At 44.6% G+C, this 21,307-nt stretch overlaps 1 protein-coding gene across 2 annotated transcripts in view; it reads left to right on the forward strand.

The window, feature by feature from the left end:
* Positions 1-20,420, forward strand: part of znf704 (zinc finger protein 704) — a 54,682-nt gene extending 34,262 nt beyond the window's left edge. For both annotated transcript variants that reach the window (XM_017425771.3, XM_017425762.3), the window contains exons 4-10: positions 1,743-1,846; positions 2,726-3,003; positions 6,293-6,393; positions 7,638-7,932; positions 8,001-8,126; positions 8,205-8,296; positions 9,167-20,420. In XM_017425771.3, the coding sequence (XP_017281260.1) occupies positions 1,743-1,846; positions 2,726-3,003; positions 6,293-6,393; positions 7,638-7,932; positions 8,001-8,126; positions 8,205-8,296; positions 9,167-9,281 (1,111 nt within the window). In that variant the 3' untranslated portion in view covers positions 9,282-20,420. The remainder of the gene's footprint in view (positions 1-1,742; positions 1,847-2,725; positions 3,004-6,292; positions 6,394-7,637; positions 7,933-8,000; positions 8,127-8,204; positions 8,297-9,166) is intronic.
* Positions 20,421-21,307: the final 887 nt, after the last annotated feature.

The raw sequence follows: 21,307 nt of genomic DNA on the forward strand, positions 1-21,307 counted from the left end.
GTATCTGTGTTCGCTTCAACTGAGCATAAAACATTAAACACATCTAACTAAGACAGCATCAACTAACACAGGTTTAGATTGTACTTAAGACACCGGTGTGGTGCATAAGCTTTTACAAACACGTCTGGGTTTGGGACTTCCCCAGATTTTCTGAGCCTTAAAGCCATTCTGAAAAAACAAAAAACACCATTGAAACATCTAAACTTTGACTGAACGCCTCAACGGTTTAGCCCTTGTTGTTCATCAAACCAGATTTTTATTTTTTTTTTGTATGTTTCGTTTGTTTAGGTCACGTGCTGATATCTTATCAGTCTGCTTCCTTTATAACGTCGTACTTTACGTAAATAAATATTAAGTTGTTTGTTGTTTTTTTTTTTATTTAGTTTGCGGTAATTGCCTAACATCATCAGCAAACAGCAGATGATGAGCTGTGCCATTAACTGTGTAAATGTGGTCGGAGCTAAAATTAATCACATCAACTTCAAAGCTATTTTTGAAGCCAGCACCTAGTGGTCATCGCTGGTATTGCACTTTGACATTGACTTGTTTGAGTTCGTAACCAAGTCCTTCTTTAGGAGTTTAGCTGTTCACAGATATGTTCAATTGAATTTCTTATCACTTTTTCATCTTTTATAAATTAATGTCAAACAGCTTCAAACATCTGTCTTAAAAGGAAACTAAATTGAACTGAACTGGACTTATAGGGGACAAATGAGTCTGAATTGTTTCATTTATACTACATTTAACTTTAACCTTATCTGCAAAACGTTGCACGTAGTTAATATGTATGAAATAATGAGCATTAATAGGATTTCTGCAAATTAAAGTCAAATACAGAGGGGAAACATGGGTGGTGACCTGCGTAATTTTCTGCTCTGAATTAAAGGAGTTCATTTTTTTTTTACTTTTGTTGGGAAAAGTAAACAAAAAACACAGGTTGTGTGTTCCAACTTTTTAGTTGTTGTTTTTCTCCCCTCTGCTGCACACGTAAGCATGAAGAGCCGGTTTGATCCCAGCAGTTATGAAAACTGAGGATGTCTGATGTCATCTTCCTCCAAGGCAGAGGAGGGTTTCATCAGCGAAGCGGGGTTGTGTTTGATCATTTCACATCAACACACCTTCAAAGCCTCGCACACACACAAACACACACACACGCGCACACACTGCTTTTTACATTAATGATGAAGACACACCCCAGGTATGCTGTTGGTAATAAAGCTGTATTGACACGTCTTTGATCACGGGGAGCCCGTTTCTCCTGTAGGAGTCCGACATGCCGGAGAATTAAGACATCAGGCGAGACAGATCTCTGAGCTGGAGCCGACCGGGTCCATCGTGTGCCTTGATTAGCTTGTGTACTGCAAAAAAAAGCACGCTGCGCATCCCTTTAGGTCAGCTTTACATGTATATTTTAGTTTTTACTGGGCACTGTAGTGTTTTCTGTGTTCTCTGTTGCGTCAGTTGCACAAAGAAAGTTAGAAACAAAAACAAAAAAAGCAACAAATGCATGAAAGTTGTTAGCAGCTGGTGTTGCAGCGTTTCATCTGAAAATATCTGGTGAAGAAGTCCTGTTCATTTGATATTTGAGCCTCATTAGGAGGATTTAGTTACAACTCGAAACAGCTGGGTTAAAAATAACATTTCATCTAATATTGGCAAATCTTTGTGAGTTTGTCAGTCCTGTTAGCAGGGGTGAAGGATGCTCAGTGATGATTTCTTCCTTTCCTGGTTTGTTTTGTCAGGCGATCTGAGGAGGAGGTGGATATGGACAAGGTGACGGCTGCCATGGTGCTGACGAGCCTCTCCACGAGCCCGCTGGTCAGGAGTCCCCCTGTCAAAGTCAGTGGTGAGTCCTGCGACACCAACCGCTTAAAAACACACCTGCGGCTGCTCCCGTCTCGGCTCAGGAATGTCCGTACCCTGACATCTTCCTGTTCCCTGGCGAGCGACCGTAGAAGCTCGGGTCGGTGGGGTTCCTGCCACCCGTAGGACGGCTTCATCACAAATCCGCAGAGACGCGCTAAGAGTTCGGATCAGCGTGGTGGCAGGAATCCAGACTGAACCACAACTGTTTAGTTTATTTTGGGCTGAACAGCCGAGCGGACCTGCTGCACGCAAAAGGTCAAAGGTTAAACACGTCTCAGTCATAAACTCGTACGTTTAACTCTAAACACCAGCTTCCCAGTTGTTGTTTTAATGCTTAAAGACCCTACAGTGAGCTTCTCATTAAGTGCACGTGTTGAACTGCGTCTCGGCTGACATTTGCCGGTGAGCCACTTAAAACCTTTTCAGCAGCAATGAAAGAAGTCTTTAAGGAGAGACGCCCCGCCAAAAAGCTGTTTACTCAACAGAATTGGGTCTCTCTCGCTCCGCTCCGGTCGTAAACACCAGCTCCAGCGCTCCGTTCAGCTCTCTCTATCCAAAGTGAGGAGCCTTTTGTAGCTGATATTTAAAGGAAACGTTTCTTTGATCTATAAAAACCAAACCTTGTTGGTGTCTCGGTGGAATCACAGAGCGGAGAAGTGAGCTTTTATTTTCCCTGCGTCGCAGCCAGCTGTAGGACTGTGAGCTTTATCCTCGAGGAGGGAAAACGACACTCAACTTATCCGGATCTCTTACAACCATTATCATCAAAAGTGAAAAAAAAAAAGATTAAACCATTTATCCTTCTTGTCCTTTGATGCTCAAATCAGCCTCTTTTTTTACCCCCCCTCCACCTCTGCAGAGGGTCTGAGCGGCTCCTGGAAGGAGAACGGCTCAGTCGGACCCTTCACCCCGTCCAGCAACAGCTCCTCGGGAGGCTACTGGAGCTGGTCCGCGCCCAGCGACCAGTCCAACCCGTCCACGCCCTCCCCGCCGCTTTCCGCCGACAGCTTCAAGCCGTTCCGCGTGCCGAGCCAGGGCGGCGCGGGGCCTGGCCCGGCAGGACCCGAGGACCCCAGCCTGGACGAGCAGGACGGCAGCAGCCTGCTCTTCGACGAGCCCATCCCTCGCAAGCGCAAGGTGAACACTGTTAGCCGGCCTAAAGAGGAGTCTAATGTCTGACTGCAGCGAGGGGGAGGAGGGGGTTCTGACGTACTTTTAGACTAAAACCATCTTGTTGTAGCCGTTTTAGTTAAACCTTCAAATCAACATTATTTGCAGTCTCACGTGATGTCAGACGTCACGCTCGGAGTACGTGTTGTGAGGGACTCTCAGCTACTACCACGTCGAACCGTAGCACGATATGTGAAAAACTGACAGAGCTGTGGCCACTCTTGTGTTGGCTAATGTCGGTTAGCTGTGGAGGCCATCTTGAATCACATTGGCTCCAAAAAGTAATCAGTTGAAGACGTACATCCAGCGATCATGCTCCGTAAGTTTCATTAAAATCCTCCCAGTGGCTCATGAGATATTTTGCTAACAAACAAACATCAGGGGAAGATCTCACATTAACAACGTCACCTGAACCCTGACTGATGGGCAGAGAGGAAAATGGGACAGGAGAGAACACACACACACACACACACACACACACACACACACACACCCTCAGAGCTCCTTCTCTCACTCATCATTCCCCTTTTTCTCATTTCTGCACACCTCTGTCGGCTCACCGTCACTCATTATTTTTCAGATATTCACCGTGTGGCGCTCCCTCCCTATCTGTCCTCCTGTGCTCCACGTCTCTGATCCATCTGTCCTTCGTTTTGTCCCCCCCCCCTCTCCGTATACCTTCATATTTCTGCCTCTCTTTATGTCCGTCCTCCGGTCACAATAAGCCCTCAGCGTTCCCTCGCAGTTATGACCACAGGTCGTGTTCCAGCAAACACAAAGATCCTTACAGCCTCTAAATCCACACGGCTGATGAACCAGAGCGACAGGTGAAGTCGGAGACGGAGACACTTTTACACACAGGAAGGAGAATAAAGGAAGAAAAATTAAAGTGTGACGGATGAAAGGGTGAAGGTTTTCTCTGAGAGCTCGATGATTCTTGTTTTTGACAAACACACAACATATATGCATGTTCCTCTGGTGTTCCAGTCTTTCTGCAACACAATGCCGTTTGAAGAACAACCCCCCGCCGTTTAATTAACTGCGAATTATTTCTTTAAAGCGCGCGCGCACGGCAACGCCACAAAACGGGGCTTTTGTTGTCAAAGACAAAAGGACGCACGGGGGACAGCTCGAGTTTGTGATATGAAGTGGAATGAAAACAGCATCTCGTCAAAATTAAATCGGTCTCCTCGACAAAAGTTTGACAGACGGGCCTTGTTGGGAGTCTCTGTGCTTTTCACGGCAGGAAACCAAGCCAGCCTCTCTGTGATGTAATTACTGCAGACAAATGAAACAGTGGAGCAGCGTCTCCTGTCTCGTGTCCAGCTCGCCTCTCCTTTGTTCAGTTCGTACACCGAACAGGAAAGTGAGATGAAGAGTGACGGCTTTTGTAATACGAGCCCACATCTTCAATTAAGAAAAGACACACCTAAACGCATCGCTTTGATGTTTAAAATTCAAAAACATGTTGCGTTTTAACCAGAATTCAAGTGTTTTTTTATTACAGACAAAAGAAATGTATTAAATTAACCTACATTACCAGCTGAGATTGACTGAAGCACAACAGACTGAAGGTCCCTTTAGTTTAGAGGAAGTGTGCCATCATTGGCTTTAACCCCACCACATATACTGTCACCCCGTGACCTTTGACCCTGCGTCGCCTCACAGTGGTGTCCCCTCTCTAGAAGGTCGCTCTCTGTACTGTAGTTTGCGTTGACGCAACACAAACATTGGCAGACAGAACCCTCGTATCACCAAAAACTCTTTGGGGTAATAAAGAAAAAAAAAAAACGTTTCTTTCACACGGTCTTTTTGGGACTTTTCTTTGGTTAGCCATCTATAAAACCAATAAAATGACCAGTAGAGTTCATGCTGAACCATGTGAAAGATAAAAAATGGAAATATGTATATATATATTTTTTATATATATATATATTTTTTTTTGCGTATGTCTGCACTCTGTCACACAGCGGTCACTGCAGCGACTCAGAAGTCATTTCTTTCCCTAAATGCAATTATTTCTATGACAGAGCTGCATACCAGCCTCTAGAGGGCGCTCTACTGCACCTCCACTGAGGTTTCTTCAGTGCTCAGTCGATGTAAATATAAGGTATTTCCTCCAAACCCAAAATGGCAGACAGGCAGCCTTACTAGTTGACCACTGCTGGAATATCCTGTCAATCATTTTATCCCAGATGAAGTTAAAAAAGAAAGATAATTTTACAGAAACATCTAATCAATAAGCTTGTTCTTTAATTTTTGATCATTTTATTTCATATAAGTAGTACATTTCCATTAACTGTGTGTCCAGTGAAGTGGACATTAGGTGCCTGTTTTGGTTGTGAATCAGTGTAAAGAGTCCTGATTGGATAGAACAGGGAAACCTGTAGAACCGTCCAGGAAATCCCCTCCGACTCCGGTGAGGTTTCTTACCGTCCTCCGTCTCCCTCCATCCACTGACTACAGCCATGTTTGACACATTTCCCATTCACTGATGCAGCTTATTTTTGTTTATTTAATCCTAAAAAAAAACATACTAAAGGTGAACACTACCAGTTTGTGTTTAAATGGCTCTGCTTGTTTCAAACCAAACTGCCAGCCGAACACGTGACCGCGGCTAATGGGAACCATGGCTCGGCAGCAGGGTCGCCGACAGGGCCGCCTGCACCGCAGATGTGCGTGATTCATTGTTTTTGTTTGCTGCCTTTTGCAGATGATCAATGGTCGATGCCACAAAACAATTAGCATACCGCGATTATGCCAAGAAGGCCAATTTTTAGCCTGATTAAACGGGCAACCTATTAATCACCAGTTCAAAGAGTCTCCTTTTTGTGCTGCAGCTGCTGTTGAAACAGGGATGTTGTTTTTGTCTTTTCCATGAATTAACCTCACACGTGTGTTTATGAACTAAAAGGAAACTGAAGTAGCCTATAGTTAATAAAACACGCTGATGTGCAGCGACAGAGCTGAGTCAGACATGAAGGAATTAAATCATCAGGAATATTTAAATTATATTTATTTTTTCTTAAAGGAACCACAGAATGGAGTTAGAGAACTCTGATGTAATGTAACGGGACATTAGCTGGTTTATTGCCTCTACAGAGTTTATCATTTGAACCTGGGTCGATAAATTACAACGTTTGAGATGATGTGGTTGAAAGATCTAAAACAAAAGTCCAGTCTGAGTGATCCCCACACCTCTGTGATAAATGATGATGGCGGCTGAGGTCGTTCACATTTCACTCTCTGCCTGCAGAACTCCATGAAGGTGATGTTCAAGTGCCTGTGGAAGAACTGTGGCAAAGTGCTGAGCACCACTGCTGGCATCCAGAGACACATCCGCACCATCCACCTGGGGTAACGCACACACACACACACACACACACACATACTAGGGTGACACAATTCGATCTGATACTGATTCAGAGGGCTGGGATGTGTTATAAAATGATTATTGATGCATTTTAATAATGTTGAAACGTAAACGCTTATGACTTATTTCACACAAATGAACACAGATTTAGGTATTTTCAAGCCTGATAAAGAGTGCTCGATGAAACACGTCCAAAAGAAAAACCTTTTAATCCAGGCTGCTGAACAACAATTAGCACAGATGCTAACTGAACATTGAAAACACCACAGAAAAGCTATCACTGAAAAAAGTGATCACTGCTGATTTCAAGGTCATGGGGTCAAAGGTTACAGTTGACTGAGTGCTCTAACTCTGCTGCAGTGTAACGTAGGAATGTCTGCTCACCTGGGCACCTCAGGGGTCAAAGATGATGCCTGTTGAGTTCAAGGTTTGTGGGGTCAAAGGTCAAGGTATGAGGTAACCCCTTAGTTAAAACCTTGTCTCTGCTCCTACATGTGAGCCTTTTGTTTCCGGTTCTGTCCGTTGGTTTGTTTGTTTGTCAGCAAAGATCAGGTCAAAACTAATAAACAGATCTGGATGAAATGTTCAGGAAATGTTGGGGTTGTCACAAAAAAGAGTGGTGCTGATCCTGATTATGATCCGGATCGCACTTTTTTAATCTCGCTGTGGCCTCTGGTTGTTAGCAAAAATCAATTTTTAACATTTGAAAATCGATTCTGAATATTCCACATCTGCAATGCATCTAAAAACAAGCTTTACCTCCCACTGCATGCTGTTTATATCATTTCAACTCAGTTTATGTTCAGTTTTCTTAGAATAAGGCTTCTCAGGAAGCCCTGAAGAGAAAATAAACAGATCTGATTGTCGTCAGGCTCAGATAACAAACCCAGTTCTGTTCTGTTCAGTCCCGCTGGTTTAGTCAATTCTGTCCAAGGTTTACTTTGACTCAGTCCCTCCTAAACATGCAGTGGTTCAGTAGAAGAGGAACTATGCAGAAACCAACGACGACACTCAGACACTTCACCTGCGGTCCAGTGTAGCAGCTCTGAATCTCCTCCATCTTCATCCTCCGAACAGCAGATCGATCGTTTAGACAAATCCTGCTCAGGCTGCTGGAGCTCAGACCAAAGAAGAGATTAATTCTAGTTTGTATTGATATTTAAGAGGAGGCTGACGTTCAGTTCAGCCAGATGTGTGTGAGATCACACTTCTTATTTTTTGTTTTCAGGCGAAGCTGCGACTCTGACTGCAGCGATGGCGAGGAGGACTTCTACTACACAGAAATCAAGCTGAACACTGACTCGGTGGCCGACGGCCTCAGCAGCCTGTCGCCCGTCTCGCCTTCCGTCCTCTCCCCGCCGCCGCCTCCCCCGTCTCCTCTGCCTCCCGTCAGCCAGCCGGCCGACTCCCACCGGCCCCTGCCGCCGTGCGACTCCAAGGAGCCTCCGGCCGGCGGCACCACCCCGCTCAGCCGCTCCGCGCCGAGCGCTCTCTACCTCATCCACACAGACCACGCCTACCAGGTGAGCGCGCGCACACATACGTGCAGCTTTTCCCAGCTGAAACGTGACTAACCTGCGTCTGCCTCCAGGCCACAGCGCCGGTGTCCATCCCGTCCAGCAGCAGCAACTCGGCCTCCAACAGCTTCACCCCCACCAACAGCTCCAGCTTCAGCATCTCCTGGCAGTCGCCTCCGGTCACTTTCACCGGCAACTCGGTGAGCGAGCATGCACCACTGAGCGCTTCCTCACGTGTCTCACCCCTCCGGGTTAAATAATTGTGGCGCTCTCCGCAGGTGTCTCCCACTAAAAGCCAGGGGTTCGGTGAACAGCGGTCCCACACCATCGCCGTGCTGTCGTCGCCTCCCAGAGCGACCGCCGCCCTCAGGTGCGGGAACCCCTCTGCTCAAAGCCGCTTATCTGACGGGAGCTTTTCAGCTTTAATTAAACGCAGAACAGAAGAAAAACAACCTAAGTCGGTGAAACTAATAGATATTTTTAATATAAAATAAACCTGACTGAGGTTAGCTGACCTCATGCGGTGAAAGTTAATTCAAATATTAACACAGTCGGTTTCTGATTGTTTGATTCACTTCAACAAGGATTCACGCCGTTTTCAACGTGTTCTGCATTAAAAGTCAAACTGTTTATCTTGATCAGAGGGAAGTTTGTGAAAATGGTGGTCGGTGTTTGTCTGTAATCGCTGGTTCAGTTCGACATTTTTAGTTCAGTTTCATGAGACGTAAAAGAGCCGACGAGGCCAATAAGTCACGTTAAAAATCTTAGGGCTGCAGCGTTCGGATGTAAACAACATCGAACACAGCTGGTGTTAGCAAAATATCTGCTGAACCACCGAACTGATTTTAACTGTTGGAGTCGGTCTGATTCAAGATGGTCGCCACAGCAAAGTGATTTTAACAAACAACTCAGTCAGTCTTCCAGATGTTGAGCTACAGTTTGGTTGTAGCTGAGAGTCATCCACATCACATCGCCCGAGCGCTAACAGATCATAGACGATATCACCAGATTAATGTTTATTTTTGAGGTTTGACCAAAACCTCTGCAGTTTAAAAACCAAATTCTCCCAAAACTACGGTTTTCAACATCAGAGCTTCAACTTAACAACAGAAACAGGATAAAATTATCTTCCCATACGGTTTACAGGGAACATCTCTACCAGGTTTGTCTCTAATGCTCATTAGATTCCTAATGAAACAAATATTAACTCGGCCGTGTTGTCTTCTGCCCCCCTCTCCAGCCGGAAGGTGCGCGGCGAGGGCAAGAAGTGTCGTAAGGTGTACGGCATGGAGAACCGCGACATGTGGTGCACCGCCTGCCGCTGGAAAAAGGCCTGCCAGAGATTCACCGACTGATTGTACGCCGCCGCCGCCGCCGCAGCGCCTGAAGGGAGACGGAGCGCCGTCCTGCATGCGCTCGGTTTTCCTCTGTCCGCCAAGCTCTGCTTCTGGCCGTCTTCTCGCTCCTCTTCCAGCAGTGGAAACAAGCGGAGGACGGCAGAGAGGCTTTTTTTTGTTTGTTTGTTTTGTTTTGTTTTAAACCGTGCCGTCCAGGATTCCTAATACTGCCTCACCATTTCCCTCATTCCCCTGTGGTGGGAAACCCCAGTGCAGCTAAACCGTGTAGAAAAAGAAACCAGATCTAAAGATTTCTGCAGTTTTTTTGTTTTTATGTTTGGTTCAGTGTTGCATCTTTCTATGTTTTGTACAGCTCCGGTTTTTAATGGGAAGTCTTGTCTAGGACCGGGTCCAGAAAAACAACAAAGACCAAAAAGCTTTCTTTTTTTTGTGTTTTGTTAAAAAAAGAGTGAAAGAGAAAACCTTTCCTTTTTTTATCTGAAAGAAGAACGAGCCTGTTTGATGAGGATCCTGTCGGAGAAAGAAGCGTTTCTTTTTGTTCTTCCTTCAGTTTGCTGACGTTCGTTTCCTGTCTGAGGTGACTTCTTTTATTTCTCACCGACACTGAAGCCTCTCCTGGTCCTCCAAACCCTGACGTGGATGCAAGGGTTTTTATTTTTACTTTTATGTTTTTTTTAGACCGAGGAAGGGAGACACAAGGTGAATGATTAATGCAAAAAAAAAAAAAGAGATACAATTTACAGTCAGGGAAAGCAGATGGACCACCTCCAACTCAATCTCACTCAGCAGATTTGCTTTTTTTTATCAAATAACTTCTTTTTTTTGTTTCATCAGGGATGTGATTCTAAGGAAAGTAAAAACCAGCAGCTTAAACGCAGCTGTCTGATCAGTCATGCAACCAAAACCTCCTTCCTCCAACTTCTCCTTTATGGTTTTTGGCTTTTCGTTTTGTTGCCACGATCATGACTTCTCTCGTTTGTTTCTTTGTTTACCCACCTTGCTATAAACGAAGCGTGTTTGACCAGAAGACTCCCAGAGACCGCAGCTTTCCTTAAAAGGAAGAATCGAAAACCTTGTTGTTTACGTCCTCGGCGAGCTGAAGGGAGATGAAAACCAAAATTTGGACCGGACGTGTGGCTCGCCTGTCCGCTCAGCTTCTGATTAAAGGTTAGGATGCGCGTTTACCCCCCCATGTAGCCATTTTTTCTTTTAATAACAAACTGCGGGGCTGAGAGACGCTGAAGCCTGATTGGGTCACTCCTCAACGTGGAAGAAAAGCTCCGGTTCAGGCTTTCAGCAGTGATCCTAACGGGTGAGCTTTCCCAGGTTGTCTCATTTGAATGTGTTTGTTGAATTCAAGCGTCTTTTGGGGTTTTTTGGGGCTCAAATGTGGGGTGGGGAACGCATCGTCTCCAGACGTGGACCAACCCTCCAATCGCCTGGAGCCGCCGCCGACTTCCCGACAGCGAGATGGGAGCAGACGTGTCGTTTTGTTGCGTTTCACGTCATCGCGTGACTGTTGTTTGAACGCATGCTGCAGCCTTGGACTGCGTCACACGCAACCATCTTCCACCGGTTCTTCTTATTATTATTCTTATTATTATTGTTATTAACCAACACCAGCTGATAAACTCACGTTCATTCAGTACTTCCACATCTGCAGATCGTAGCTCCTGTTTTGGTTTCTAAAATGTTCTTTTTTTTTTTTTCTTTTCTTTCTGTAGCTAGCTCATGTATATAATAATATCTGAAGTACTTGTAAATCCTCTTAGCTCCTTTTTATGGTTCCATTGTCAGATTTCTCGATCAGACGGGTTGGAGAGATGGGTTTAGCCTTAAAGTGGGATCGTTGTGCTTCTTCCGTCTTTACTTTATCGTCTCAGTAACGAGTATTTAGACCCTCTCAAAAGTCTGGCGCCCTTGTACAATGTGAACATATTCTGGTTTTAGAAAAGACAGATCTATAAACTTTGAGAAAGAGAGAAACGTTTAAATTCAAACCATAAAGAAGAGTAAATTAGGTTGTTTTGGTTTTATTTTTTCATACATATATATGCATATATATATATATATATATATATATATATAAATATCGAAACAGTTTATTGGTTTTATTTTCATGTTCTCAGCTTGTTGGCTCTTTGCTGCACCTGGAGCTCCTTCACGCCTCGTCCTCCTGGAGGGGGGGTGGTTCTGGTACCGTTCAGGACTCGTTTTGCTCCTCGGGGTGAAAGCGTGAAGGAGCATCGGTGCAGCGTCTCCAGGTCAGGTCGGGTCCAGTCAGCCTCGCTCGGGACGGTTCAAGCGTTTCAGGTGGTTAGGAAACCTGAGCAGCTGGCCAGATGTTTGTTTGTTTTTATATTCATGTTTCATGTACTTCCCAGTGGTTCCTCTCCATCATCGTGGTGCTTTGTGTTAAGGAGAACTTGGCGACCGGTTTGGTCCAGAAACGAGTCCCTGAAGTCCTCGGAGGTTCTGACGTGACCGGGTGAATAAAGAGGCAGCTAATTTCTAAAGAAGCTCATTTTGTTTTTATCACTTTTGATCAAATCAGTTCCACATTGGTCTCATTTTGAAAAGAAGTCTTCTCAGAACTGAACTCTGGGCTTCGTTTGTGGACCGGACCGGGCCGGCCCGCGTCCCGTACCGAGGACATGGTTTGCCAGCAGCGGCACTAAGATGGCGCTGACATTGACGGGTGCTTTCAGACGCTCGGCCCACCGGGTCGAGGCTCTGGTGCTAGAACAACAAACCGACACAGTGCTGTTTGTCCCACCGTCCCCCCGATGACCACGTCTGCTCCAGCTTGTACGCGTTTTGTTTGGAATGCTGTCGAACATGAAAATAAAAAAAAATACACCCTGCCTCAAGTCCAACACGTGTCCAGACACAAGTCAGTGAACGCAGCACGGGCTTCACCCTCATCCCTGAGTTCCTAACGAGTCACTAACCCATCACTAACCCATCTCCACCGGAGCTCTTTATGAAATGAGAGTTCCTTATCGGTTTGTTTACTTGTTTTTTTGGAGACATTGGAGTGTCCATCGGCTGATTTTAAAGGTTTCTGACGCCTCAGCAACAAACCGCAAACATGGATGAACAGACAACCATCAAAGTGAACACGAGAAGAAAACGGAAACTTCTGGAAAAATGAAACGAAACCAAACAGGACGGCCTTTCATGGCAGGTGGCCCTGTGGTGAAGAGTCTGTTTGTTTACTGCGTCACCGATTGGTTGCACTTTATTCTGTATTACTGGTGCTTAATGATTAATTCAGTCGTTGTTTTCAGGGTTGATGAGGTCTGTAGAAACCAGGGCTCTAAGTCCAGCGTATTTTGGCGGGAAAGTGTTGTTTTTTTTGTAACCATGGACAATCAGACACATTCTGTCTGAACCAATTAAACTGGAGCTCTGAATCATCTAGTAATTATTAAATAAATCTGTCATAAAAAACTTAATTATCATAAAGCATTTAAACCTCTGATGAAGACTGATTCAATCTAAAGCTCCAGATGGAGTCAAATTAGCTTCTTTTTTTTAAAATTTTATTTGAATTTATGTTTGTTTAAAGAAGACAAACGCCGCTGGTTTTGTTTCCTCCTTTCTGAAGGTGGAAGAAGACGTCCATATGAAGACAAATGTCTCGGCGGTCTTTAATTCTTAACCATCACTGGAGCTCGTTGCAGAGGGATGCTGGATAATTTACTCAGCTTCCAGGGGGGGGGGGAACTGGCAGACAAAGATCACGACGCTCATCACTTCACTCCCAAATTATCAGCCTAATGATGCCTGACGCGCCTCCCGCCGGCGGCCTCCTGATCGGATCCGCTCACTTATTTATACCGAGCTGATTCCTTTTCCAGCCCTGAGAGCGTGCCGTCGAGAAAGGGGCCACAACAGGCGGTCCTGTTGCTTCAGAGGGAGTGACAGGAATACTTATGAGGATTTCACCCCCCCCTCCTCTCTCTTTTTGTTTTGTTTCCTCCTAACAGAGCGTCTGGTGTGGCTTTTGTTTCTCTGCTGTGTGTTTCCGCCGTCGCCTGTTGAAAGGCCCGAGCTGTGATTCATGTGCTGAATAAAAACAGTTGTGCTCATGGGCGGCGATAAAAACCATTCCCCCTGGGTTTACGGCGGACCGTGTGACCGCGGGCGCTGTTGCCAGGCAGCCGGTGGCTTCGGCAGCGTTTCATTTGTGGAGAGTTTTTATAGGGAGATCTGATCTTTAGGCCCTGACCAGAGGCTGACGCTTCACATCAGCCCCACAGCTCGGTGTGAACGGGACAGTGGATGTACGCCGTGATAGTGTACAGATTTATTACCCTCACAGGAATGATCCACATGTTTGGAACTGGGGCTCTGTGCGGAAGGAGTAACAGTTAGTATCTTACCTGCTGTAGATGGGACCCAAACAGGTTCGTGTCAACAGATCTTTACACCACAGCATTTAATTATGGGCTTTTTATACTTTCATCACTTTGTACCCCCAGTCGTTAGCATTTCGTACCCAGGCACTTATCATTGTGTATGTGGCACAGTGGATACAGAGGTTAGAGCTGTCACCTCCCAGCAGGAGGGCCACAGGTTCGCTTCCCGATCTGGAGCCTTTCTGGGTGGAGTTTCTATGTTCTCCCTGTGCTCACCTGGGTTGACTTCGGGTACTCCTTTTTCCTCCCACAGACCAGAAACATGTATCGTCGGTTCATTAGTAACTCTAAATTGTCCCTAGGTGAAAGTGTGAATGGTTGTCTGTCTCGTTTGTCTCTATGTGTCCCTATGATGGACCAGAGACCTGTCCAGGGTGTCCCCCGCCTCTCGCACAGTGACTGCTGGAGATAGACACCAGCTCCCTGTGACCCTGAAAGGAGAAGCAGGTAAAGAAGATGGATGGATGATCTACTAGCCTAAGGCTGTGATTGGTTGAAGACTCAAAGTTGCAGGAAAATAATCAAATTTTCCATTGTACAGCTGCACAAAATGCAAACATGTTCTGGAAATTGAAGCTTGCAAAGCTGTACTTCCACCTCCGCCTGCTTTGTACCCATTTCGCCAGGCGCCCCCACGTTTAGGATTTAATCTACTGGAGTAACACTCAGATGTTTTCTGTCAGCTCCGGAGCTCCTGAGATGCCTCCGATGGCTCGAGCGTTGCACAAAACTGCTGAACGTGTTTTTAAATTCAACAAGTCTGCGAACCTCAGCAGCTGAAGCGAAGAGCTCCACGGTGAACGTCACGCACCGACTAGTAGCAGCCCGGTGAGCTACTAGCGTTGCCCAGTAATCCTACTCCTAATCCTAACCCTGACCTGGCTGTAAATACAAACTGGTTCCTACAGCGTGGGCTCCTCGACCCTTTTTGTCTTCACTTCTAACTCGTTCATTTACTCAGTAACCCCTCCAGAGACTCGAGCCACGTGGCTCCGTCGACCAGAGACACTTGGAGGGGACGTGGTGGAAGCACGAAGTAATTGGCACAGGCCCCAGAAGTGCTACAGCTAGCTGCTGCAGCTATTCTACAGTTTGTTACCTGCAGTTGTTTAAAGATGGCAAAGATCCGCTCAGACTAGCCGTTAGCTCGTCAAGAGAGTTATCTACAGCAGGTAGGATATTTATTGTGCACTACCTTTCCCTAGAACCCCACTTTAAAAGGTCTGAACTGTCCCTTTACGTTCTCCTGTCGGAGTTCCTGTTTGTTTGCTGTGTTCTTGTGAAGTCTAATGTTCGCGGATGGATGAACGGTTCGTGGTTCCCGGAGTTCGTCTCGATGGTGCCTTGATGAGCGGAGCGTTCCTGGTGCTGGCTGCTCCGAGGTCGAGCGAGTTGCGTTCAGGAGGCCCTTTTTGGCCTTTTCTTAGCTCCTGGGAGATCTCACAGAGACACTTTTCTACTCTTTGCTCTAACTTGTAAAACGTTGTTTTGTTTTTCTGGAGCCCAGCTTACGATGAAGCGGCTTCTGTCTCGTTGTTTGTATTATTCTCTCGTCTCCCCTTCGTACAAGGGCTTGTACATAACTGTGGACGTGAAAAATCTGCTGAAGTGTTCGGGAAACCAAAGGACGCCTCAGCAGAGAGCAGAGTGAAACAGCCAGCGAAATGATACATGTTTTTTACCCAGGAGCTGCGGCGAGGTTTCCACCTGAACCTGAAGAAGCCTCGCTTGCTTTCCTTGTGAAAGTGTGTGAATATTACCGTTATTGGCGTCGATCGCGGTATGAAGTGGCTGAACAGGCGCCTTTTTTGTGCCACGAGCTCCTCACGGTTTTTCCCCTGAAATATGCAACGGAGAGCGGCGAGCGGCCCTCTCTTTAAAATGGCGTCATCTCCGTGGCTGTTTGAGCTGAAACCAATCACGTAGACCTCAAGAGCTCGACGCCCGTCGCACTGGATTTTTCTACTTTTTAATCAAGCGACGTGTGTATACCGCTCTGTTCTAACTGGATTTCTAACGCTGCATGTGCATGCAAACACGGAAGGTGTCGACTTTATATCACGTCTGGTTTGTGTCATGGCGCCGGCGGCGGGTTGAGAGCAGCCGGGGCTTCCTCTGGGGTTTCATTTGACTTTACAGCTGAGATTAGTCCGAACAAACATGTGCCTCGTGTTGTACTGGTGTGTTTTACCCCAACGGTGATCAGTTTCAGCACCATGAACTGGTCTGACTTCAGAGGCCCGACGTGAGCCGAGGTCTTTGGACCCGATAGATTTTAGGACCAGAGTTGTTAGACCAAACAATCGACAGGCTGATTTTAATTGCCTGGTATTGGCCAATTTATAAAAAACACAGGCCATCAGTCTCGCCTGTACAAACTTAATCAATCTCCAAGCAGGATAATGAAGCCAGCTTACTGGTTTTATGAGCGAGAACCCTCTTTATATTATCTTTAAGTGCACAAGTTCTTCTAAGGGTTCTACGTTTCTTTAAGTGAAGCAGTTATTATAATTTAAATTTAATAAATACACGTTCACCAGAAAAACTCACATCAGTCGGCCTCCCGTTGAGACTAAACCAACCCATTTTTGTCAACTTCAACAGGATACGTGTGTTTGATGATCATGTTCCATGAAGCCTGCGTCTCACCGGGCTCTGACGGGATTCACCAGGGACTTAACGAAAATGAGGGTTTCTCTGGAGTTTATGTTGCTCTCAGATTAGTCATATCGGTCGTAATGAACCCGTGAGAAGGGTTGATGAAGGTTTTGTCGATTTACGAGGCCAAGCTGACCGACTGAAGACGAGGAAGGACAGGAAACTGTGATGAATTAAGACACATTGCGATAAAAATTGCCCAGTTTCTTCGAGACTGTTGCATGGATGTTCGTAGTTCCATACATTTGTACGCAAAGCACCAATTCAATGAGATCCCAAGTGAAACTTTGCGTCTCCAGCTGGTCCAGTGAGATCTTATCTTCAGTATAAACTCATCCTAACCAGAGACGAGCAGCGGCTGCTCTCCGCCCTCACAGAATCGCCACGATATGTTGTTAATTTTGTATTTTTTTTAATTGTTTCTAAATGTAAACGTTTCACACGTGTCCCCGGGCTGTAAAGCGGCAGAACACCAGAATTTCTTTCTGCGCCGAACAGGGACTGATTTCCCGTTCGGCGCCGAAGGCTTTTTTACGGAAGCTTTAAGTCAGAGCAGCGGTGCTGGTTCGAGAGGTGACCTCGTCTCCTTTTCATGTAGGAAGTTCAGCACCGATGTTTAAATGATCTGAATGAGAACGTCCGTAAACTGTAAACTGGTTACCTTCGTACGTTTATCGAACACCCCCATAGACGATTGGAACCAAGGAAACAGCATGGTTTCCTTCCCTTCTCGGACTAAATCTCTCTCTCTCTTAAAGCTTCTCCTGACCGTTCCGCTCGTTCGATTCTCACCTTGATGTAAATAATTGTAGAAAACCGGTTGAAACCTTGTCTTGTAGGTCTTCTCCTGAGTCATCAGAAATACGGAGAAGGCACCGATGAAGGCGGTTGCAGCGTCCACATCGGTCTCGATGTGTTTGTGCGGCTGCAGCGCACTCATCGCCTGTCTTTCAGGCACCACACACACACACACACACACACACACAGGACCATTCGGGCACGCCATCAGGGCGGTTTGTTTCAGGTCTCACTCTGGGGACGATGTTGGAGCTCCTCGGCCTGCAGAGTGAGGGATGATGGGAGCGCGTTTCAAGTGACCACCCGAGGCTCGTCCCATCTGCTCGCCGTCGCGCCCACGCCTCCTCCCGTTTGTTCCGCGCATTCGTACAGAAACTCCCTCCAAAGACTGACCGAGCCGTTTCCTACAGCCATAATGCACGTTTCAATGCTCAAGCTGTCATACCTCACGCGCTATCGACTGGTATTCAAAGCACGATAAGCTACCGCCACTTTCCACACCAGCCCGTGTGCCGATCCTCACCCTTCGTCCTGCCGCCCCGAACCAAACGAGATCAAGGAATTCGACGAGCTCGGTTTGCTTTTTCAGCTCAGAGGCATTTGGCGCGATGTTGGAGTTGTGGTGATTCTTTCCTGACAATAAGCGTTTATGAAGGGGAGAGAAAAGTATTAATGTCAGGAAGTGAAGACTGAGTCGTTTCTGATGAGGATGAGGAGGAGGAGGAGGAGCAGCACATGTAAACAGGCTCCATCTGCATCGTTAGCCGGTTGGAGTCGCTGCTGTGAAGTTTTTAGCCTCGAGAAAAACCAGATGATTCAGTTTTATACAAGCAATACAGCTAACCTGGACTCAACACGAAAAGAATCACTTTGATTTAAAAAGAAACTATTGATTCTGCATGTTTCCACCTCGAGAAATGCCTCAAATGTCTATGCTAATGATCTCAAGACTAGCTTTTGTCAAAGAAAAGAGAATTGGTTAATAAAAATGCACTTTTTTGCTCAATTTTTTTTTTTTTTTTGCAAATTTTGTATTAAATTATGTTTACTGACATTCCTGTCACTTTAGATGAAGAGACCTACCACTCGATATGAGGTTTGAGTACTGAGCTAAAACCGTTAGCCGGTTAGCCTGACTCAGCAAAAAGAGCGTTTTTACAGTTAGCCTAGCTTTGCTAACAGGAAAAAAAACTAAACCTACCAGCATCTCTAAACTACATTTGACTGATTTTCTCTTAAAGAGCTAGAAATACTCTTTAATGTAATGTAATAATTAGCCTGAATCTAACGTAGCGTTTCAATATGGAGGCCATAGTCGTGCAGGGAAACAGTTTAGCTAGCTCGTTTAGCTAAACTGTTTCAACATCGTGCAATTAGAGCCACACAGGGGGGAAATGTGGAAGATTTCTGTTGTTTTTAAAATATTTCTCCAGGTTTAAAGTTGAAATGTTGAGTAAAAATTGAAATAATGTTTAAAGACCAGGTTTCAGGAAGTGAACCCTGCTGTATTTGTTGTTTTTGTTATTATTGAGTATACTAGACTACAACATAACATCACAATATTTTGTTTTAAATTAGCTTAAATGCAGTTTATTACTCCAAATACTTTCTTTACTTCTTCACTATAGGAGTCTAAAACATCAACACTGACTATTAACCTCCAAATGCTCCAAAATCATCTGAAGCTCAGAAATAATAGACTAAATTAGATTATTATTATTATTATTGTTCTCCAGTGAAACACTTACTGCAGCCTAGGCTGGTAGTAGTTTGGTGTTTTAGAAGAATTGTCTTATTTTTTAACTTTATTCTGAATTATAAAGTCAGAAAACATTTGACCGTTGTAGGTTTTGCATCCATGATGTTTTGGTTTTTGATTCCCCTTTAATAACAACTTTATTGTCGCCATTTTTGACCAAAATAAAAATAGTAGTTGAACTTTTTTTTTGCTCAATGTTTAGACTTGATCTCAAAATTTGGAAACAAACAAACCTTTTCAGTATTTTTCCTCCTAAGTGGACCTAAAGCATCGTTGTACCGACAGCGAAGGTGATGTCTCCTGAAAGATTTGTCCTCTGTTCCAAGTTCCCAGTTAGATTTCTGTGAGCCATGGTTCTTCTGGTTCTACGCTTCTGGTTTGTATGTCCTCAAGGTTACATGTTCTCAAGCTCAGACGTTCTCCTGGTCACGTTCTGTACGTTCTCTTGGCTCCTGGGTGTAATCTTTCCAGGATCCCCTTTTTCCGTTTTGGCCTTGTTTTCTCAAAGCGCAGTGGTCCAAAGACCCACGTTTTCCACTTTTTTTGGCTCTTGGAGTCTTTTGTTGTGATCCTGTGGGCCGGTGTTTAAAAGAAAGACTTTTTCTAGGTTCTGCGTTCCTGAAAGCAAAGTTCCCAAGATTATTTAACAGATATTTTATGTTTAAATACGTCAAATCTGACCCAAACAATACGGCTGACGCATTGAACCAAGAACCAAAGGACCAAAAGGTCCGGCACGTTAAAAACCACAAATGTCACTCTTTTCCCATTTTGGACACCTCTAAGAGATGCTGGCAGGTCAGGGCCGATGTCCAAACGTCTTTCTGCTGAGCCGGCTGCAGAGCTGGTGTTCTATCAGCCTCACCAGGAGAATCGGCGTTTTGAAAGAGGAGGAAAAGAAAAAGTGTTAAAATATTCATCCCAAACAGTCCTTTGGGATTTGAACCTCACACAGACAAAGCCATGTTGGAACTGAATGTTCTTTCTGCACATTTTAAACAGTCTGCTTCTCCATAATTCACACGAAAAAACAAAACAGTCGTCGCTCAGTTGATCTTTATTAACACAACCCACTGAGCACAATAACTGCAATATATATATATATAGAATAAATAGCTGTTCTTTCACATAAAATGTATATTCTATTGCACCGACGATGTTTTCTTATATTCTTTACAATATTATCAAATGGATTCTATCAATATATGAAGATTTTGTTTTTCACAAGAAGAATCTCACTGACTGTTAACTGTTTTTTTTGTTTTGTTTTTTTATTGTTTATTTTTTTCCTCTGTGCTTTCTGTGCGTAAGAAAGAAAAAACAAAAACAAAAAAACTGCCATCTTTCTCGTTGTAAATGAGCTGTTTGCGTTCTGGTGCTGTTGTTGTCGTTGGTTAAACGGTTTCTGGACTTTTCTGCAGAGAGATTCACGGGACTCGAGGTTCCTGCAGCATCTGGTTCTAATCGAATAAAGACTTTTTGGCAGCTCTTTGTTAACGACTGTCAGCGTCTTGTTTGTTTGTTTGTTTGTTTGTTTTGCATTGCTGCTGAGCTCATCATTTTGTTTATAAATGAGGAATCTTTCCGTATAGAGTTATTGTTTTAAAATTCTCCATCTCTAAAGCTTCAAAATGAGAGGCAGTTTGTTGAAAACTCAACTTTTACTGCTCTGGAGTGATTAAAGTTCAGCTCTACGTTTAAAAATCTGGAATCCTAAAGGCTTGTGTTATACGAAGGGATCTCCCAGCAGAGAAAAATGGTCAGTTTCAAAGGAAATTATAACTAATGGTTAATTCTGAAGACACCTGTTGGAAAACTTTGATTTAAAGGTTGATTAGAAAGATCAGATGTCTTTATGGGCCCAATTTTACACAAAAACAATCCATATTTTCACCTATTTTGCAGCAAATGAAGTAAATATGCATCCTTAATAATACTTTATTTATTATTAACTAATGTCACACATAGTTTTTAAAGCTACATTACAGAGCACTATTGCTGCTGCTAGAGGAACAGTAAAACAGGAAGTTTTATCAATAAAGACAAAAGGTTTCAAAGTCAACTATGAGCTCAACAACCAGTGGCGGCTCCAGATATTTTTTTCTGCAGGTGCTAAGGGGGTGCTAAGCATTTTATTGAGGGTGCTAATGAAGAATTATTTGTTCTTACAGTTCTCAACACACACAGACGCAAGCACAAACATATATATAATCATATATATATGGTATATAAATGAAGAACAGAATAAAATATACATATGTATCTGTGATAGGCCGATATCTCTGCCTAAACCTCTATCACAGGAATAAAGAAGCTTCCCACAACATGAACATGTAGCAGTGCACTGATCTCACCTAAGTAAAGCACCCAAATGTGATTCTGCG

The sequence above is a fragment of the Kryptolebias marmoratus genome, linkage group LG5 (assembly GCF_001649575.2).
Source record: "Kryptolebias marmoratus isolate JLee-2015 linkage group LG5, ASM164957v2, whole genome shotgun sequence".
Classification (NCBI taxonomy): Eukaryota; Metazoa; Chordata; class Actinopteri; order Cyprinodontiformes; family Rivulidae; genus Kryptolebias; species Kryptolebias marmoratus.